Source organism: Perna viridis, chromosome 9 (assembly GCF_037379345.1).
Source record: "Perna viridis isolate PV_CMFRI_1.1 ecotype Kerala chromosome 9, ASM3737934v1, whole genome shotgun sequence".
NCBI classification, from domain to species: domain Eukaryota; kingdom Metazoa; phylum Mollusca; class Bivalvia; order Mytilida; family Mytilidae; genus Perna; species Perna viridis.
The window spans coordinates 26,139,227-26,160,087 of NC_142453.1; the positions used below are offsets into that span (position 1 = coordinate 26,139,227).

General features: G+C 34.3%; 2 protein-coding genes and 1 long non-coding RNA gene across 5 annotated transcripts in view; 1 reads left to right on the forward strand and 2 right to left on the reverse strand.

The window, feature by feature from the left end:
• The first annotated feature begins 1,097 nt into the window (after positions 1–1,097).
• The window catches only part of LOC148607524 (uncharacterized), a 49,477-nt gene continuing 29,713 nt past the window's right edge, over positions 1,098–20,861 (forward strand). The window contains exons 1-3 of one of the 3 annotated variants that reach the window (XM_088545411.1): positions 1,098–1,191; positions 17,283–17,385; positions 17,721–18,044. In XM_088545411.1, the coding sequence (XP_088401537.1) occupies positions 17,328–17,385; positions 17,721–18,044 (382 nt within the window). In that variant the 5' untranslated portion in view covers positions 1,098–1,191; positions 17,283–17,327. Of the gene's footprint in view, positions 1,192–2,227; positions 2,242–17,282; positions 17,386–17,720; positions 18,045–20,861 lie in introns of those variants that run through there. The other 2 variants (XM_088545413.1, XM_088545412.1) reach the window with 2 other exon arrangements.
• LOC148607525 (uncharacterized) lies at positions 3,986–19,820 on the reverse strand. The gene is made up of 5 exons (XR_015915219.1): positions 19,621–19,820; positions 15,279–15,354; positions 14,518–14,867; positions 6,073–6,148; positions 3,986–4,487 (listed from the first exon to the last, which is right to left on the reverse strand). It is a non-coding gene; the product is annotated as an uncharacterized LOC148607525 (long non-coding RNA).
• Positions 11,162–14,491, reverse strand: LOC148607526 (uncharacterized). Its single transcript, XM_088545410.1, has one exon. It carries the CDS (start codon positions 12,479–12,481, stop codon positions 11,312–11,314), a length of 1,170 nt encoding a protein of 389 aa, XP_088401536.1. The 5' UTR covers positions 12,482–14,491; the 3' UTR covers positions 11,162–11,311.

A 20,861-nucleotide genomic window follows, 5' to 3' on the forward strand; every position in this document is an offset into this window, starting at 1 on the left:
TACTGTTTATATAGACTTTGAAAGATGTTACAATAATCAATAAAATTTGGTCCGCCACTACATAAAAACAACAAGGTCGGAGACAACCTATAATTAAATAAAAACTAACAAGAAAGTGCTTCATGTCAAATATATAAATACTTACTTAAAAAAAGGGGCATTCTAAATGTAAAATAAGCGGTTTTGTTCGAATAGGTTTAGGAAATGTTAAAAGAACAGCAAAATATAAACACCCCTAAAACGTCTTTTCAAAATGCATAAATGCAAAATTACACACAGCCTGCGAAACATTACATGAAAAATTCTGCAGTGATATTAATTGACTCATTATACTTTTATTTCTTTCACGCTTTAATGGTCTATCACAAACATTGATTGATTCGTCTATATCTGGTGAGGTTCAAGAAATGGATGATAAAATGAACATGAAATGAACAATGGGATGTGACACGAGGATAATCCGGTCGACGAGATTTTATTGCAATAGAAATAGGGTGACGTTGGTAGGGTCGGGTAAATCAGCCACTTGCAGCAAAGTCCGTGCACCTTTTTAGTTGGAAACCAAGCATGGTTATTAAAATGCTAGTAACGTATCATTCTGTTCAAACATGGTAGGCCTTTATGGTTTGCAGTCAGGTCGTTTTTTTAGCCTGACAATCCCTGTATGTAGGATGCTAGGAATACCCCATTCCACCTACTCGGGCACATAACCCATTTGGTCTGTCGGCAGGGCGCCCCGGCCCGGTCAAGGTACGGAGTGGAATTTAGTCGCCTTTTAACGATAAGTTTAGCGTTGCCGTGGGCCTATTCTTCTGAGACGCGGACTTGCACGGGATCTTTGAAAGAAGTTAATATTGGTTATGTAATATACAAAGCTAGACTTTATTTGTAATAAATAAAGTAATGATATATGCCTGGGTCAAAAAAACAAAATCAAACAAAATTTCCTAAAATCCTTGATTTTTATCGAATCTTAAATTAGAATTTTAAACCTGTGAGATCCGGGCCGAGATTTATGCAAAAGTAAGATTAATAATAATAAATACGATCTGTATTCCCAAATCTGTATAAGGCTAACTTGATTGTACAGATAACGTGTACAGGTAACAGAGCTGAAAGAGTGATATGATGCATCATAGTTAATATAATATTTAATTTGTGTTTATCATAGACAGTTTACTAATACGGAAGGTAGGCGTTTTTGTTTATATGTTATATTAATAATGTTTTTTCCTGCTTTAATGTATACACTACTTTAACAAGTAGTTGTATAATAAGAATTAACCAACATCTGTTTTGTATATGCACCTACATTCAAAAATAAGTTTTTTTCCCAATGAAAACACAAAAAAAGCTTTTATTGAAGTAATATTACTCCGCCTCGTGCATGTTATCAGTCTACTTCATTAACAATTTCGTAATTTACAACTTTATTTAAAAAAAAAAGAATTTGCTGGGGATATATAATATAACAAACACAGAACAGAATATCATGCTTATTTAGAAAATGCGATCCATTAAAATTCGCGAAGGAAATTGTATTGAAAGGTTTTATAAAATGACATTTATTAGTTAGTATAATCTAGATTTCAATAGATGCATTCAACGACCCATATGTTAATGTAAATGCACTAAGTTTTTCTTAAATGTTTGATGTATGAAATTCTTATATATTGGAAATACAATTATTATTGTTTATTCAATATAGTGTTATTTCGGTTTAATTTTTTTTTATCCTTCGTAGGATGTTCAAAATTTAACTTTAATGTAAATATTGAAAGAGTTATCAAGGAACCCAAAAGAACACAATCCTGGGACAAGTATCATTTGTCAAAAATAAATGGGCATTCTTTTGAAATTTTGGAGATATCAATTATGTTCTGCCTGACTTCATATCAAAACAATTGTATACACAGTAGGCACAAAATTCAATCATAGGTTACAGTATGATATTATGAACTACTGGACATTGATACAAGAGACAGTAAATGGATGATTTAAATAAGATTTGAAAAGTTGTATGTAACTCTAAAAACTTAATTATTTTTTTTAATTATTTTTATTAATTTCTTTTAAGAGCAGTTTGTGGTTTTGCATTATATAGTGCATCATTGTGTCCTTACTTCAAGAAAATTTCATCCTCCGAACCATAATGAAAATGCATTGATTAGTAATAATTTATAAGATCAGCAATCGTTTGAACTCCGCCCTCTCTTACTTATTTTTCAGTGAAAACAAGCGGTATGTTCTAATTTATTCAGTTTAGCACAATTTAAAATATATTATTAACTAGGACGCTTCATATAAGAACAGCGATTAACCTCGTTTAATATTTGGTTATGGTTATTAAGTAATGTAGAAACAAGTGCAATTATTATTAAAAATTAGTCGTTTATGAAACCCAATACACTTCATTGAATCGATTATTTTAATTGCAGAAACTGCTGATCAATCGGCTTCACACATAACGTCATCTTTCCAATTTTGAAAACTATTTCATTGCTACCAACACTTAAATTAAGTAATCTCGTTTGTACTGTTACATCTTTCTTGCAATCGAAGAGTCTTGTACATTGTTGTTCATTTGGAAATCTTTGATATAGTCTGCACAAATCAAATGCACAGATTGAAAAACTGCAACGAATCTCATTGTCTTTTATAGACATAGTTTGAACAACGACCGGCCATTAATATAGATAATATAATTAAGATAAATAAGATAATAACACTTTTTTTGTCAAAATTGATATAAAACCATGGTAAATAAGTAAAAAAAATGTAAAAGAGTTCACAATATAAAGGTGTTAACAGACACACAAAACTATAGTAAGTGCATTAGGGTGATTCTATGTAAACATGAAGTATCGGGCTAAATGGAATAAAACTTTTATTTTTTATTATTTATATCTCCGTGTTGATGGATATGAGTAGTTAGCACATAAAAAGTCAAGAAAAAAAAATGTTGACATTTTTTTACTTAAAGTTCAATACTGTAGATGTAAGAATTTTAGTTTCATGGCAAGTTATCTATCTTGTCGTAAAAGGCGACTGAATAGTGCTCAGAATTCTAGGGGCTAGGGCGCTCTGCCCACAGAGCAACTGGGATGTGTGCCTCAGGTGGTGGAATGGGGTACCCCTGGCGTGTTACATGCTGGGGTTGTCAGGCTATAATACATAAAAACACCTGACAGCACACTTCACTGGTGTACCGTGTTGGGAAAGACGCCACGTTCCTTGCACGTTAAAAAAACACTACTGTGGTATTATCCCGGAGTAGGAACCATAGGGCTCCGCCACAGAAGGCTAAATTGCCCGACCCTACCAACCTCTCCCTATTTCCAGTGGCAATCAAAATTTCTCGACTACATTATCCTTGTGTCCCATCCCATTTTTTATTTCATCATCACTCCATGTTCATTATATCATCAATTTCATGTTCATCGCCTGAATATAGCTGAAATATTGCTACTCGGGCGTTAAACCCCAACAAAATAAGAAACTGAAAATCTTTCCTGTACAAGTTAATCTTTATTTTGCCATATTGTAAGACAAATCAAATTATGTTTTTTTTCTTTTTTTTTTGTAAGTACATGCAGTAAATAAGACATAAATGTGTTGTTGTCTATAAACAAGTGCAAATGTCTTTAAAATTGCCTATTTAAGCTTCATTCCTCCTCATACTTTGTTCTATTATCAATACATGAAAATGTCACTTCCTGTTCATCAACAAACAACACTTTGATAAATATCTAGCATCATTTATTACATTGATTTTTATATATGTACGTATTTGCATATATATTCCAAATACCATATTATTCCATGTGGGAAAGACAGCTCTCCTGAGTCAGTATATGCAAGTTACTATTTTATTGACCTATCCAAAACCATTGCATGACATAATAAATGGTTGGAATTTTCAACTTGAATTCAACAATTTAATTTGGTGCATCCTGAAATATATTAATACACATGATATAGTTATACATATATACTTAGACTTTTACTGTAATGGATTACAAGCTATGATTGGCATGCTATCTTATATACAGCTTATAATAAGACACCTAATATCAGGGTTCAGTAATGGTCATTACAATCTTTATATAAAGATATTAACAAGTTTCACTTCATAAAACCATGTCCACCATAATAAGAAAAAAGGAAAAAAATATCAAGCACATCATGTTATAACTATGGACCAAATATGTAACAATAAGTCAAGCTATGAAAATTGTAAGCAACATTATTACAGACAAGATGATTGTGATTGTGGTTGACCTTGTATATTTGTAAGAAGGGTACAGGCCTTATAAATGTGGTAGCCAGTACATCACATTATTTAGAAATTTGATAAAATCAAAAATGAAACTATTAAAGGCACAGAAAACAACTACATCATTTGAATAATACATACATACATACATACATACATTTATGTGTATGTACATAAACACAACCTGCTCAAGTAGTAAGGAGAGAGGGTCCTAAAATTATAAACGCAAATTGAGTTCCATGTGTTTCTTAAAAATATATATTTGTGAATTGATTATACAATTTCGCTGATAAATAGCAAACATGTATGAAATGGGTTGTCATAGTATTATCATGTGTTCACAACAGGTATATGTTGGTGCAAATCAAGCAAACATATTGTTCTTTCAAAATTTGTAATGATTTTGTAATTATAAGAAATCGGTTCAAAAGAAAATATACTCCTGATGCTGAACAATTGTGAAATCTCAAAGTGCATTTATTCATGCACATACATGTACTGTAAATTTCCCATGTAATATATACTGCTGTTCAGTGCAGAACGAAATTATTATTTTTATTTTAAATGCAAAATATTGCAATAATTTCCCAAAGGTTTCAAAGTCGGTTTATCGTGTTTGGACCAAGGAAATCAAAATTTTATGAGTTTGAGCAAAAATGATAGAATATCGATTGATAGAGTTAATAAACATTATATGTAGCTATCACTTCATACGTTGGTACATTGAAAAAGACGTAATATGAAGTTCTGTAAAGTAATTTTCTTCTCGCTTGTTGAAAGAAAGTGCGATCAGCTAACAGAAATAATATTTTAAGCTTCTCAGTAACGTCGTTTTCCATAAAAGGTAAAAAGGTCCGCCCACGACTAATTATATGCACATTCACAAAACGGCATATTTTCTCTTTTAAATATAGTGTTCTATCGTCTTGCAATAAAATTTTGAGAGAAAACATTTATTTATTTCTTATACCAGCATAATCTGAGTAAAAAAAGACCCGGGTGAAATATTGAAGAAAAAAAAAACAAAAGAAAACAAAAAACAAAAAAACAAAAAACACCTCGCTATGATCGAAGCGAAGGCAATGGCGTCAACGTTTCTTTAATTACGAAAAGACGTCTTGTTAGATTTATCTCCCCTTGTAGAAATCTCAACGGAAGTACCTTAACTACACTGCAAATGTCCACCATTTTTTAATTAAAGTTCAATACTGTAGATGTTACTTTAATTTTAGTTTCATGACAACAGTTTGTAAACAAAATGGAGTTATCTTTCTTTGATTGTATGTGTGACAATGCTGTATTTTACGGTCTTTAGAAAACAATAAACACTATCTCAGGTTCTAATAGGTTCTTTATTCATTCAAAGAAAGTATGGTTATAAAACCCTGAAATAACAATAAAGATATTCTAACTATCTGTTCAACAATTATTATAAAATACCTTATAAATCTAGTAATTATATATGATACAGGAAAAGTACAATATTCCCATAATTACCAAATATGAATATATTAAAAAAGTATACGGTAATATCTGATCTGTTCAAAATGAGTATGATGCATTCTGATTGTAATCTATACTTGTTTTACATAGTTAAATGCACATCTTAAAGAACGCATCTGCACATCACAGTAAATAATATATTTGCTGTATTCGATCTTGTTTTAAATGTTGTGTAGTAAAAATATAAAATAACATATTAGTTAAGCAAAAGCAAATGTTAAAGCAACATTACACTATGTTAATAAACAATACATAAGCAAAGCAAAAGCACACATAAGTACAACAAAACATACCTTTCAGGTTTTGCAAAGGTTAGCTTTACAACCCAAGATAATCTGCTACAGTAATAATAACGTACACTGTATCCACCTGAAGATATAAATATTAAGCTACTAAAAATCTAATAAAAAATGGACAAAAATATTATCTCCCTTGTCTATTTATCAAGTTATTTACATATTGAGTTTATATGCTTATTTAAATATTAAAATCATAATCAAACACTCATTCAATATGATAAAATCCTAGTTAATGGTTTTTATGTCAAAATTATCATTTTAACCATTATTTATAAATTATTTACAACAATCAAATAATTTATATACCAGATTTAATTGATTTATCTGTATTAGTTACTTTATGCAGTTTAATATATAAGTTTAAAAGTTTATATCAAGTCACACATACTTACACACACTTTTCATACAATCAATCAGCCATTCACACTATGTCATTCATAACTCTCAATCTCACAACTCAAACCAGTTAAAATAAGGTTTCATAGATATGTTAATAAAGGATTGAAGTAATAAGACTAACCTTCAAAAGAATAGGAAACTATCCATAATAAGAAGTCCAAAATATGAGTTCAAGTTAGACAAACAAAATAATGGCTTCCATCAGTCAAAACATATAAAATCAAGTGACCAAAACAAAGACAAAGGATTCCCGCCTAAAATATGACACATGACTGTCCCACAATTCCTATCACCAAAACTGACCAATAGAAATAAATAACCAAAAGTACTGTTATAAATTACTACTCTGAAAATAATTATTACAAGATTAGAATTACTTAATTAAGACTAACTGCTATCAGGAGAATACTATCAGCTGAAAACATGAATACTATAAATTAACTGTAATCAGGTAGATGCAATCAGCTGAAAACATAATTTCATAAATTTAATTAAGAATAAAATTAATGAAATACTAAACTATAATTAACATGACAATTAATAAAAATATGTACAAAACTTGACTCTGCCACACACTCCCCTCCGCAGTGAAATGACGTCCCGTCATTTTCTAGTGGTGGCTTACAATGTCCAAAATGGTATGAGCTAAATCTCTCTCTAAACCTGAAAATAAAGGAGTATTAGGGAGGAGAAGCCATTCTGGTTTCGTCGGTGGATCAGGTGGGTTGACAGCTGACATGACCTACTGGTCAGACGAGAGCCAAGCAGGTGGTTTCCGCTCTCTTGTCGAACGTCGTACAGGGACCGGTGAGACGGGCTTGTCTAAAACAGGTGGGTCAATCTGTTCTTCAACATCCGTCAAGTCGGAAGCGCTTCCTGTTACGTCATCCAGGTCCGACCGTTGGTATTCCGCGGGATGGGTGTCCCCAATAGGATCTGGATCATCATCATGTGCTGTCTGTTCAGGAACTGATTCCTCAGCAAGTGAAGTTCTGCTGTCATTCCTTCATTCTAGCACATATCCAACTGTAGATCTGTCGTCATCTGAAGTGTCACTTGATTCTTCATCAGTGTCGGGTACAGTTGTCCGGTCTTCTTTTGTCCGCTGTCGTGTCCTGGGTTTAGGTACGGGTATCTTCTTCCTAGGTTTCGGAGTAGGTGCTTCATCTCGAAGAAATCCAATAGGTAGAAGAAGGTTCCTGTGTAGGGTACGTGTCCTGCCTTCACCATCTTCTCGTACTACGCTGAAGACTGGTATGTTGGTGTTGGGTTGGTCTAGGACCACGTACGGTACATCTTCCCATACATCTGCTAACTTGTGCTTTCCCCCTGGATGTTTCACAATCTTTACTAACACCCTGTCACCCTTCTGTACATCTGCACCTCTAATCCTGATGTCGTAGTAGTCCTTCTGCTTGGTCTGAGCTTGTCTGGAAGCTTCAGCAGCTAACTTGTAGGCGTGGCTCAATCTGTCTCGAGTAGGCTGCTTAATGTCCCGCTTGAGGCCGAAAGCTAAGTCGATTGGTAGTCTCGGGTGTCTACCAAACATCAGGAAGTAAGGAGCTACTTTGGTGGATTCATGTCTGGTACAATTCTAGGTGTGGACCAATGGTGCAAGGTGGAGTTTCCAACCAGTCTTCTGGTGCGCCTCTAAAGTACTCAGTAATCCAATAAGGGTGCGGTTAAATCGTTCACACATCCCGTTCCCCATGGAATGGTAGGGTGTTGTCCTGGATTTCTTCATACCGGTCAAATCACAAAGCTCTTTGATGACATCACTCTCGAAATTGGTACCTTGGTCGGAGTGGATCTTTCTGGAATTCCATAATTCAGGATGAAATTATCAAAGAGTACTTTGGCTGTGGTCTTCGCTGTTTGGTTCCTGGTGGGTATCGCTTGGGCATATCTAGTGAAGTGGTCGGTGATCACTAGTATGTTCTGGTGACCTCTAGACTGCTCCAAGGTTAGGAAGTCGATACAGACAAGCTGCAGCGGAAACTGAGTCTGTATGCTGACCAACGGTGCTCTTTGACTGGTATGAGGGGTGTTCTTCACACATCTTCCACACTGTCGTATCCAGTTCTCAACATCTTTGTCCAATCCTGGCCAATAAAATCTGTCTCTGACTAGTGATGTTGTTCTGTCTTTGCCAGGATGGCCCATATCGTCGTGGAGTGCTCTCAATACTGTATCCACATGTGCTGGTGGTAACACAAGCTGGTCTATTTCGGTGCCATCTACGTTCACTTTCCTGAACAGAACGTCGTCCTTGAGATGGAGATGGGGGAACTGGCGTATAAGTGGTGTTGGTCCAACTTCCGCAACTGTAGGTCTTCTTCCATCTCTGACGTATCTGGCAAACTGTTTCAGTAAGGGATCCATTTTCTGTGCTCGTTTCCAGTCAATGATGTCTTCTGTTATATCTTCATCCTCATCCTCATCAGATGATAGTGATGATGGGTCGACTGCTAAACTCTCGACTAATGCTGAAGTGGCTGAGTTGCAGATGGCTTGGACTGATTCCTTGGAGATGGTTTCCATGTCATCAGGTGGCAAACGACTAAGCGCATCTGCGTCTCCATTGGTCTTCCCTGGTCTATAGATGATATCGAAGTCGAAGGCGGCTAAGCTGGCTAACCATCTATGTCCGATGGCATCGAGTTTAGCTAAAGTGAGAACGTAGGTCATCGGATTATTATCTGTCAGTACTGTAAATGGTGCGCTGTAGAGGTAGTCACGGAATTTCTCACAAACGGCCCACTTGAGAGCGAGGAACTCAAGTTTGTGCGCTGGGTATCTTGCCTCTGACTTGGTTAATCCTCTACTGGCATAACTGATGACCTTCTTTCCATCTTCCTGGTTCTGGTAAAGAACCGCTCCGAGTGCTGTGCCTGAAGCGTCGGTATGAAGCTCAAAGGGTAGCTTACTGTTGGCATATCCTAGGATAGGAGCTGACACTAGCAGGTTCTTCAGTCTTTGGAAAACATCTTCATGTTCAGTACCCCATGTCCAGTCTTTCTGTTTGTGCTTCTTGGATTTCTTGGATGTTGGTGAGGGCATCAAGTCTGTCAGGGGTTTGCTGAAGTTCTTGATGAAACGCCTGTAGTATCCAACGAATCCAATAAAGCGACGGACATCTTCAGGGCTGGAAGGTGTTGGCCAGTTCACTACCTTGGCTGTCTTGTCGGGGTCTACCTCAACGCCGTCTTTGGAAACAACATGTCCAACATACTTTACCTTTCTCTTAAAGAAGGAACATTTGTCTGGGCTCAACTTCATGTGGTGTTGTCGGATCCTGTCGAAGACTTGGCGAAGGTTTTCTAGATGCTCTTTATACGTTCTTCCAAAAACAATAACATCATCTATGAAGATGCAGCAGATCTTTAAGTGCAAATCCGATAGGCACTCCTCCATCATGCGCTGGTACGTGGCCGGTGAATTGGTCATACCAAATGGCATCCGGTTATATTCATAAAAACCGAGCGAGCCAGCTGTGAAGGCGGTTCTCTCTTTATGCTCTTCAAGGATCTCTACTTGGTGGTAGGCACTCTTGAAGTCGACTGTGGAGAAGAAGGAGCTGCCTGATAATGAGTCGAGGAGGTCTTCAATTCTTGGCAAGGCGTAGCTGTCTTTCTTTGTCTTCTGGTTCAGTTCCCTATAGTCAACACATATCCTCAACTTGCCATTCTTCTTCCTGACCAAGACTAAGTTGGATGTCCAAGGACTGTGTGAGGGTCGAATCATGCCTGCGACATCAGTTGTCGAAGGTGTTCTTTGACCTCATCATACATGGCTGGTGGTATACGCCTGTATTGTTGCTTGAATGGTCGGTCATCAAGTAGATCAACTCTGTGTCTCACTTCTGTATGGCCTATATCTTCATCATTCTTTGAAAATATGTCGTCGTATTCCTTGATTAAGTTGACGCCGGTTTGGAATTCTGTATCTGTCAAGTCACTCTGAGTCAGCTCTATCTTGTCAAATATGGATGATGATGTTGATGATGTTGATGTATCAGGTGATGGAGGTTGTAGTGTCACTGGTTGTATCTCACAGAGGACTTTTCTAGGTGGTATAACGATGGTCTTTGTAGAGAGGTTTGAAATGCTGACGTTGATAATACCATTCCTCTTGTATTGGTACTGCACAAGACCAGGTTCTATCTCTAAATCTGTATTCTTTGGTTGTAGCTTAGATGGATGGAGCATTGCTGTAGTAGTACTGTAAGGCAATTCTTTGTCGAAGAAACCTAATATCTCGCATCTCTCGTTTGGCTTGATGGTAACTGGTTTCTGTGTGGCATTCTTAACTATGGCTAAGGTGTTGTTGTTCTTAGTAAGTTCCTGTTCTCTTATGTTGATGGATCTAAATGTCATGTACCAAGGTGTAGTAAGGTGACATAGCTGTAAGTATCTGTTACCATGCTGTTCTTGTAGACTGTTCATCATACTCTGTAGGATGTTAGTACCGAGTAGAAGTGGAACTTGCCTGTTGTATGTGCTGTCCGGTATGACGAGTAAGATGCAGTGATGGGTAGTGGTGTCATTTACCATCTGCAATTCTGTCTCGATGTAACCATCATACGGCAGTTGCTGTCCTCCAGCACATTCAATGTCAAGTATGTTGTTGATACTGTGAAGTTGTAAGTCTTTGGATAGATGTTCGGTGTAATAACTTCTACTTATGGTCGAGACTGTGGATCCAGTATCTAATAATGCCATAATAAGTTGTCCATTCAGCAATACTTCACTCTCAGTTGCCTTACCAAATAGTCCTGGTGGTGGTGAATCTTTAAATGATGGTGCTGGGTTAGGACCTGTTGAACTACATAAGCCTAGCGACGGCCCCTCTTCACTGGCTTGTTGGTGTTTAAATCCTCCATCTTAACACGGCATCCTTTTCTTACATGGCCAACTTGTCCACATCTGTAACATCTAATCTCTTGACTGTATTTGGTGTTGTTACCAGATGCTGTGGTTGGTGGTTGTGTCCTTGACCTGTCCTGCCATCTTGATCTCTGTTGATCTTGTCCACTTGGTCGTTGTTGATCATCAGTGTATGTGTCTCTGTTATATGTCCTACCATATACGTTGTCTCTGTTGTATGTTCTTCCATAAACATTGTCTCTATATCCTCTACCTCTGGTGTTAGTAGGTCCTCTGTATCTATCTCTACCTCTGTTTTCCCATCTGTCCATTCTTAAGCTCATCTGTTTAACTAGATCTTTTACTTCGTTGATGTCGGATTGTTCTTGAGTATTCTGTGTTTTAGTTGATATGGCTTTTGATGGATTTGGTTTTCTGGATTGCGACTTTCTCTCTTCATGATCCTTTTCAATCTGTCTTAATGCTATACGAAGCTCGTCGAAGTTGTCAATAGTATCATATTTGTGTCCTGATATGTCTTTAAGTGATGTTTTCAAACCATTCCATAACATAGATTTAAGCATGGTGTTCTTTTCCCTTTCAAATACAAGTTTCTTTGTGACTGCTTTTCCTATAATGTCTTCGAGTCTACAGCTCCAGGCCGTGACGCTTTCGTCGTCTCGTTGTCTTGATCTATAAAATTCGGCCATAATGTCTTCTTTGCAACCAACTTCTCCATAGATACTATCTAGTTTACTTATAATTTCCTCCACTGTTGCTTTCGGTCCTAAGTGCATAGCAACTCTACCTGCTTCTCCTCTTAAAGAGTGTCGGACTGCATAGTTGATGCTATCTTGATCATATACTTTGTCGGATATAAGTGAGTTGACTTCATAAATCCATAATTCATATGATGTTTCGTTCTTACTACCATATCCTGAGAAGTTTGAAATTCTTGGAGGTTCTCGTTTAGATACAGGTATATATTCTCTCCTTTGTGTTTCATGTTCAACTCTTGATCCAGGTTTTAAATATTTTTTCATGTATTCTTGAGGTGATTGACCTTTCTGTGTTTCTCCTATTTCCTGTTTGATGAATTCCAATAACGCAAGTTCCTCCTCGGAAACGTTAGATGCCATGTTGAAAAGAAAACCGATCGCGAAATGGGAAAAATGGGGAATGGGGAAATGGGAATAACTAATAATACTATACTAAATAATAAATAAATAAAGTATGATAAAGATTAAATAAATAAATAAGTATAACTAAATCTAATGGTCTAAGGGAAGTAACTCAATGTAAATCAGCAAAATCTGAAATTTAATACATGATTACTGATACTATACTGTCAAACTGAAAAATAAATGCTAGTAGTATAAGGGGGATAACTCTAATTACCACTATCAGGCTATCTACAAAATGAAATATACTAATAAATACTAATATCAAAATAAATGACTAATGTATAAATATATCAAATAAGTAATACTAAATAAATAATAAAGTAAATATCAAAGCAGAAAAATATAAATGAAAATATTATCTATATTACAAAAAGGATACATGTATCTGCATACAAAGTAATCTGCGCTGCAAATAAATATGTATACAACAAATGGTGCTTACCTGCTGGATACAGTACCTAAACTTGGATATGGATTTGAAAGCTTGTACGTTACAAACCCATGTCAAAATAAATGTAAATATATACACACAATTATTATATACAAGAATATGGCAATCAAGTAGCAAGTCAAATCTAGTATGTGCAACAACTCAGCACCCAAGTACAACCTAGTCAAAAACTTCACCTAACCTAACAATCTCCACTATCAAAGATAAAGTATACCAAACCTGAACCAAACTAGCAGTAAAGGTATAGATATTATAAAGATGTCAATATGTTAGTGGGTATTTATGGTATACAAGGGTAGGAAAGGTTAATAAATGTTAGGATGTACAAATGTTAGTAGGGTTGTAATGTATCTCTCTACTCTATTATAATCCTGTCAAATAAATGGTTTAATACCTATTTACTATATGTAAATATAAATGTTTATATGAATCTTAATTCCTATTTATAGTTTGAGTTTACTTTGACTTTTAAAGTTATCTTCACTTTATAAACAGTGTACTCAATTTTAGCATGTATACAAAATTGACAAAGTACAACACAAATAAACATGTAAACATTCAAACACATATGAACATATACAAACATATAAACATAAACAACATGTAAACATAAACCACATATAACACAATATCAATTCATTGTTTATGTATCAACACCAAATTATTTGTAAATAATATTTCAAATAAATGATAAGTACTTCAATGCAATACAAAAATGAATGTGTGAATGTCAATGAAATGCAAAAGTACTATATCAAGGTGTACATGTGCTATGCAAGTGTATATATGTCAATGTACAATATACCTAAGTGTAAGCAAATGTGTCTAAGTTTACTCCATATCTACACAAGTGTATGCCTAGGTGTATCAGTATATGCATGTGACTAACTCACTAAGTGTATCTCATGTATCTCAGCTTATATGCACATCAAAATGCTTTCAAAGCGTAAACAAAGTGAATGTGTGTATCTGTACAATATGTATGTTTACAAATGTGTCGCTCAGAGACTAAGTCGATCAACGAGAAAAATCGATAAAATATTTTTTAATCACATGTCGGTATGTGTGTACAATATGCTAAGTTTTATTTGTTGTTAAACTAAATAAAGTGAAAGTGAAAGTAAACCAAATATAAATAAATTATATTGATACTTCCGGTTGACCTTGACCTTCACTAATGGGTGTGTCTGTGTGTTGGGGGGGGGGGTGTGACCCTATGCAAACACACAAGTGAAAATGTCTAAGTATAAATTCATAATACCCATGTAAAATTGTCTCAAAAATAATCACTATGTTCGATAATACACAGTCAGATGAGTTATCAAAATAATTCGTATGCAGTTTCTAAACGTAAATTTACAACGGTGTTAAACTATGACCAAAAACTGCATGTTTCTGTGTGAAAATGACAAAGTTCGTTTTCGGTATTTTAAACACAAATATTAATGAAATAAATATGACAGTTACTTTGTAAACACACAAGACAAATGACATTTACAAAACATAATCGTACACAAACAAATAACATTCAATTACTGACCATAATCGATGAACAAATCTGTCTGCTTCTGTTTGTTGACAAAAACGAATTTCCGGAAGTCAATATTCAGGTCGTCGTGATCACATGTTGAATGTTTATAGCTAGCTAGACATCGTGACGTAGTAAAGTAGTAGTCTGATGTATCACAGGTGTACACACAGGTTAAACAGGTGATTGCGAAATGTAAACAAAGTTGTCGCTATACAGTACACTAAACCAATACTTCTGATGAATTCACGTTGGGCGCCATTGTGACAATGCTGTATTTTACGGTCTTTAGAAAACAATAAACACTATCTCAGGTTCTAATAGGTTCTTTATTCATTCAAAGAAAGTATGGTTATAAAACCCTGAAATAACAATAAAGATATTCTAACTATCTATTCAACAATTATTATAAAATACCTTATAAATCTAGTAATTATATATGATACAGGAAAAGTACAATATTCCCATAATTACCAAATATGAATATATTAAAAATGTATACGGTAATATCGGATCTGTTCAAAATGAGAATGATGCATTCTGATTGTAATCTATACTTGTTTTACATAGTTAAATGCACATCTTAAAGAATGCATCTGCACATCACAGTAAATAATATATTTGCTGTATTCGATCTTGTTTTAAATGTTGTGTAGTAAAAATATAAAATAACATATTAGTTAAGCAAAAGCAAATGTTAAAGCAACATTACACTATGTTAATAAACAATACATAAGCAAAGCAAAAGCACACATAAGTACAACAAAACATACCTTGCAGGTGTTGCAAAGGTTAGATTTACAACCCAAGATAATCTGCTACAGTAATAATAACGTACACTGTATCCACCTGAAGATATAAATATTAAGCTACTAAAAATCTAATAAAAAATGGACAAAAATATTATCTCCCTTGTCTATTTATCCAGTTATTTACATATTGAGTTTATATACTTATTTAAGTATTAAAATTATAATCAAACACTCATTCAATATGATAAAATCCTAGTTAATGGTTTTTATGTCAAAATTATCATTTTAACCATTATTTATAAATTATTTACAACAATCAAATAATTCATATACCAGATTTAATTGATTTATCTGTATTAGTTACTTTATGAGTTTAATATATAAGTTTAAAAGTTTATATCAAGTCACGCATACTTACACACACATTTCATACAATCAATCAGCCATTCACACTATGTCATTCATAACTCTCAATCTCACAACTCAAACCAGTTAAAATAAGGTTTCATAGATATATTAATAAAGGATTGAAGTAATAAGACTAACCTTCAAAAGAATAGGAAACTATCCATAATAAGAAGTCCAAAATATGAGTTCAAGTTAGACAAACAAAATAATGGCTTCCATCAGTCAAAACATATAAAGTCAAGTGACCAAAACAAAGACAAAGGATTCCCGCCTAAAATATGACACATGACTGTCCCACAATTTCTATCACCAAAACTGACCAATAGAAATAAATAACCAAAAGTACTGTTATAAATTACTACTCTGAAAATAATTATTACAAGATTAGAATTACTTAATTAAGACTAACTGCTATCAGGAGAATACTATCAGCTGAAAACATGAATACTATAAATTAACTGTAATCAGGTAGATTCAATCAGCTGAAAACATAATTTCATAAATTTAATTAAGAATAAAATTAATGAAATACTAAACTATAATTAACATGACAATTAATAAAAATATGTACAAAACTTTTTTTTTTTATCCAGAGTGCTACTTAGGACAATAAAAACATAATTTGACTAAGGATTAAAGAGTTGTATGAAACTCTAATAACTATATTAATATCAGTTTTTGATCTTCGTGTATATAACGAAACTTAGTGTCCTTATTTCAAGAAAGTTCAGTTCCCCGAACCATATTCAAAATGTATTTATTAGAAATGATAATTTATGAATTCAGCTATAGATTGGACTTTTTTTTACTTAACTTTCAGTTAGATAAGAAATAATATTTTTGCATGTCTAGTTTAGCACAAGTTACAACATACAATGCTTTTAAGATTTCTGTCTGAATTTTGAGACATATCTAGTACGAGGCATGTATGATTTCAGTACATTGAGTTTACAGCAGAGAGTAACTACTTTTAAGCATATTTGTTAATAATTGGTTAAGGTTATCCATTAATGTAGAAATAAATGCAATTATTTGTTCAAAGTAGGATAACAAAAAGTCGTCTCTGAAATTCAATTTTTCTCATTAAATCGGAGCCGTGCAGGTCCGGGTATCAAAAGAATAGGCCTGCAGCAGCGCTAAGCTTATCGTAAAAGGCGACTAAATAGTGCTCAGAACCCTAGCCGAGGGCTAGGGCCGCTCTGCCCAAAGAGCAACTGGGTTGTGTGCCACAGTTGGTGGAATGGGGTACACCTGGCGTGTTACATGCTGGGGTTGTCAGGTTATAATACGGAAAACCTGACCCTAAACCATAGTTTGTACCGTGTTGGGAAAGATGCCACGTTCCGCGTTCGTTAAAAAACTCTACTGTGGTATTCTCCCGGAGTAGGAACCATAGGGCTCCGCCACAGAAGGCCAAATTGTCCGACCTTAAACACCTCTCCATATTTCCTGTGGTAATCAAAATTTCTCGACCCCATTATCCTTGTGTACCACCCCATTTCTCTTTTTATCTTCATTTCATGTTCATTTTATTATCCACTTCACTGACATATTGCTGCTCGGGCGTTAAACCCTAACAAACAAACAAACTCTTTAAATCGTTTGTTTTTATTGCAGAAACTACGGTGTGACGTGATGAATGTCTTGAATGTGTAACACTGCATGATGAATGGGATTGTAACCTTGTTTATTTTACTCCAAAGCTGGACCATTGTCACTGGTACTCTATCGTAATGATTTCTTATCAAGCATGTGCTTTTTAATACTTTGATTCACATTTCTTTTAAAGTTTTGCAACATCATAGTAAAGTTCCAACTTTCAAAAACCTTTTTATTTATTAGTATTCAAGATATGTAGATAAAATCAAATATATTCTGTTTAAACGGTCGTCTTAATTTACAATACTCCCGAATAATTAAGTCGAAAGAAAAACAAAGGAACACAATTTTCGTTCAACATGAACGACTCTTCCTAAAAAAATCTTACAATAAACTTTAATTATATTAGAAATTTATTCGTATTTTATTTTGTTTGTATGATATCTCAAATTATAGGAAATTTATACTGGAAAGTTTTGAAAAAAGCAACTGATTATGGACAAACAATTACACTCATATGTGAAATCGAAGATGACTTCCAATCGAATATTGGATACTGGGACAGATATGAAGATAGGCCATATTCTCGTCTACTCTTTTCTGTCAAAAAAAATAAAAATATATCAAGTCATTACAAATATGGCGGTGAATTTGTAAAAGGAGGTTTCACTCTAGAAATAAAGAATTTATCAAGAGGAGACTTAAACTCCAGTTATGAGTGTACGACGCTTTCAAACAGAAGTAAATCTAAAGAATTATCTGAAAAGGATGTTTTTACAGGTTAGAATAATTTAAGAAATGCATTTGTTACTGTGTAATGTTTTTTATTTGAAGAGAGTGTGTGGTGAGAATAATGTCGAAAACAAATTGCCATCACGAAAAACGTTGAAATGAATCAGAAATAATAAGTTACTTAAATACGATTCACTTTGGATAAATCAGACAGGCACCATGTACATTCAGCGAAATGTTTATATCTAAAACATTTACAACATGAGAAATCATCGTTGACAAGACGACAAAATTAAAACAAATTCTTAGTAACTTGCACTTCATTTTACCATTGTGTAATGTCTCTGTTTTGCAAAAACTTGCTCATTAAATTTCACATCCATTGTGCAAAGTGATGTTCGTATTGCGTCCCTGTGGTCGTAAATTTATGGCTTCATGAAATCTACAAATGACCTAATCAACACAGTTAATACAATTATTCTACAGCATGTTATAAATAAATCAATGTTTCGTTGAAATAAACACATTTTCGAATTGCCGTACCTGGCGGCGTCCATGCTGAAATGTACCCAAAAGTAAACTGATTTTAATGGGTTCCTATAATATTTTGTTTGTGTTGAAAATAATGCGAAATTGATCTAGGAAGAGTTTTCAGTAATTTTTCTACATGTAATCTTTAGATGAAGACGAATTTAAACTACAAGTAATTTATTTTTTTTTCACATTTCTTTAAGTAGGCTACTCAAACTTATTTATATTCAATATCCAGATATCTCCTTCTGACAAAATGAAATAAGGTAAAAATAAATGCTTTCAATTATTTACATGCATAATATTTTCATCAATGTCCCTCTTAACAAATTCCTGACCGTCTTAGCTATTCATAGTTCAACTCAAAGTTGGAAAAATTCCTCTGACAAACTCTAATTTAAACCCTGAAACCCTTAAAAGGATCATGTCCTTTTGATATGACTACTTCGCAGATTGTTTCACTGAGTCTGAACAAATCACAGCTAACATAACCAAGTTTTATACAGTTTGACAGACTATTGACAATTAAAAAGATTTGCCTGGTTCACTTAATCTAGAGTGCTCTTGACTAATGTTTACACCTCCTGAAACGTGTATCATTCCCATTTAAGTGTGCTTGGTGTGCTTTGTGTGCCAGTATTGTGTACTTCGCGTGCGTATTTCGTGGGATCGTGTAACCTGCAGCCTGAAATTCGTATTCGTTAACCATAATATGCAATTATTCTTAACATTTTATCATGACATACTAACATAAAATCTCTTGGTACACATTATGCATTCAATTTTATGACGTTATCTCTATTAAAAATAATGCACATTCCTCATGTTAATATAAATATATTCCTCACAGATTATACGTGCAATTTTATTATAATGAAATCCGAAAATAAAACCACACGATACACATTCTATGTTCGATTTTGTTATGTAATAATCACACAAAATCATCTCTACACATTTCACGAGTACATTTATTATGTATTTATAATATAAAATCAGTCCATACACATACTACATTAAATTTTATTCATTGAGCCTTATATAAAGTGCATCCATTTACATTCTACATGTAATTTTATCATGTAATACTTACATAAAATCCCTCCATACACATAAAATTACTCCGTACTCATTCTGCATTCAATTGTATTAAGTATTCCTTATATAAATGCACCCAATACACATAAATACATTCAATTTTATCCTGTCTATACATGTACATGTAAGTCCTTAATCAAGGAAAAGTACTGCATATGAATACGCTACAGAATAAAAAAATAAATCTAATCATGTGGTCAAAGCCAATGTTAGAGTACAAAATATATGGTAATCATTGTACCATATCACATTCACATTCACTCTTACCTATTGATGACAATGATCAACAGCTTTGGCCAAAGGAATAAATTAAAGAACTACCTTGCTCATAAATGTGTGAAATATTCGCCTATTTCAGGTTTGGCCCTATGCGTCACAACATTAATAAAGAACTAGAAAATTCTCAAATGTTTGTGACGTCATCAATTAAAAAAATATGATCAGCGTTACCTTGGAAAATAAGAATATAAAGTATTGCTTGACTTTTGTGACATCTTGGCCTGGTGTAAAACTGACTAATTTTTAAATTCTGTGATTTTTAACAATAATTTCCATCAAGAAACTCTCAATATAATATTGATTACAAGCCACATGTTAACTGTTATCTCCCCGTGCAGGTCCGGGTGTTAAAAAAATAGGCCTGCAGCAGCGCTAAGCTTGTCGTAAAAGGCGACCAAATAGTGCTCAGAACCCTAGCCGGGGGCTAGGGCGCTCTGCCCACAGAGCAACTGGGATGTGTGCCCCAGATGTTGGAATGGGGTACCCCTGGCGTGTTACATGCTGGGGTTGTGAGGGTATAATACGGAAAACCTGACCGCAAATCATAGTGGTGCACCGTGTTGGGAAAGATGCCACGTTCCTTGCACGTTAAAAAACCTTACTATGGTATTCTCCCGGAGCGGAGTAAGAACCATAGGGCTCCGCCACAGGAGGCTAAATTGCCCGACCCTAAACACCTCTCCCTATTTCCAGTGGCAATCTAAATTTGTCGACCCCATTTTCCTTGTGTCCCATCCATTTTTTTTTTATTTCATCATTTCATCTTCATTTTATCATCAATTTCGTGTTCATCGTCTGAATATAGCTGGAACATTGCTGCTCGGACGTTAAACCCCAACAAACAAACAAACAATTAAATGTTATCAAAATCTATCCAATAGTACCTGGTAACCTTGACTTGATTCTCAAACAAATTGATTTTTCTATAAAAAATATTCCCCAGTCAAAGCTTTCCCC

Bases quoted from the DNA above. Each gene is read 5' to 3' on its own strand.
- LOC148607526 (XM_088545410.1), bottom strand. From the start codon at position 12,481: ATGGCATCTAACGTTTCCGAGGAGGAACTTGCGTTATTGGAATTCATC.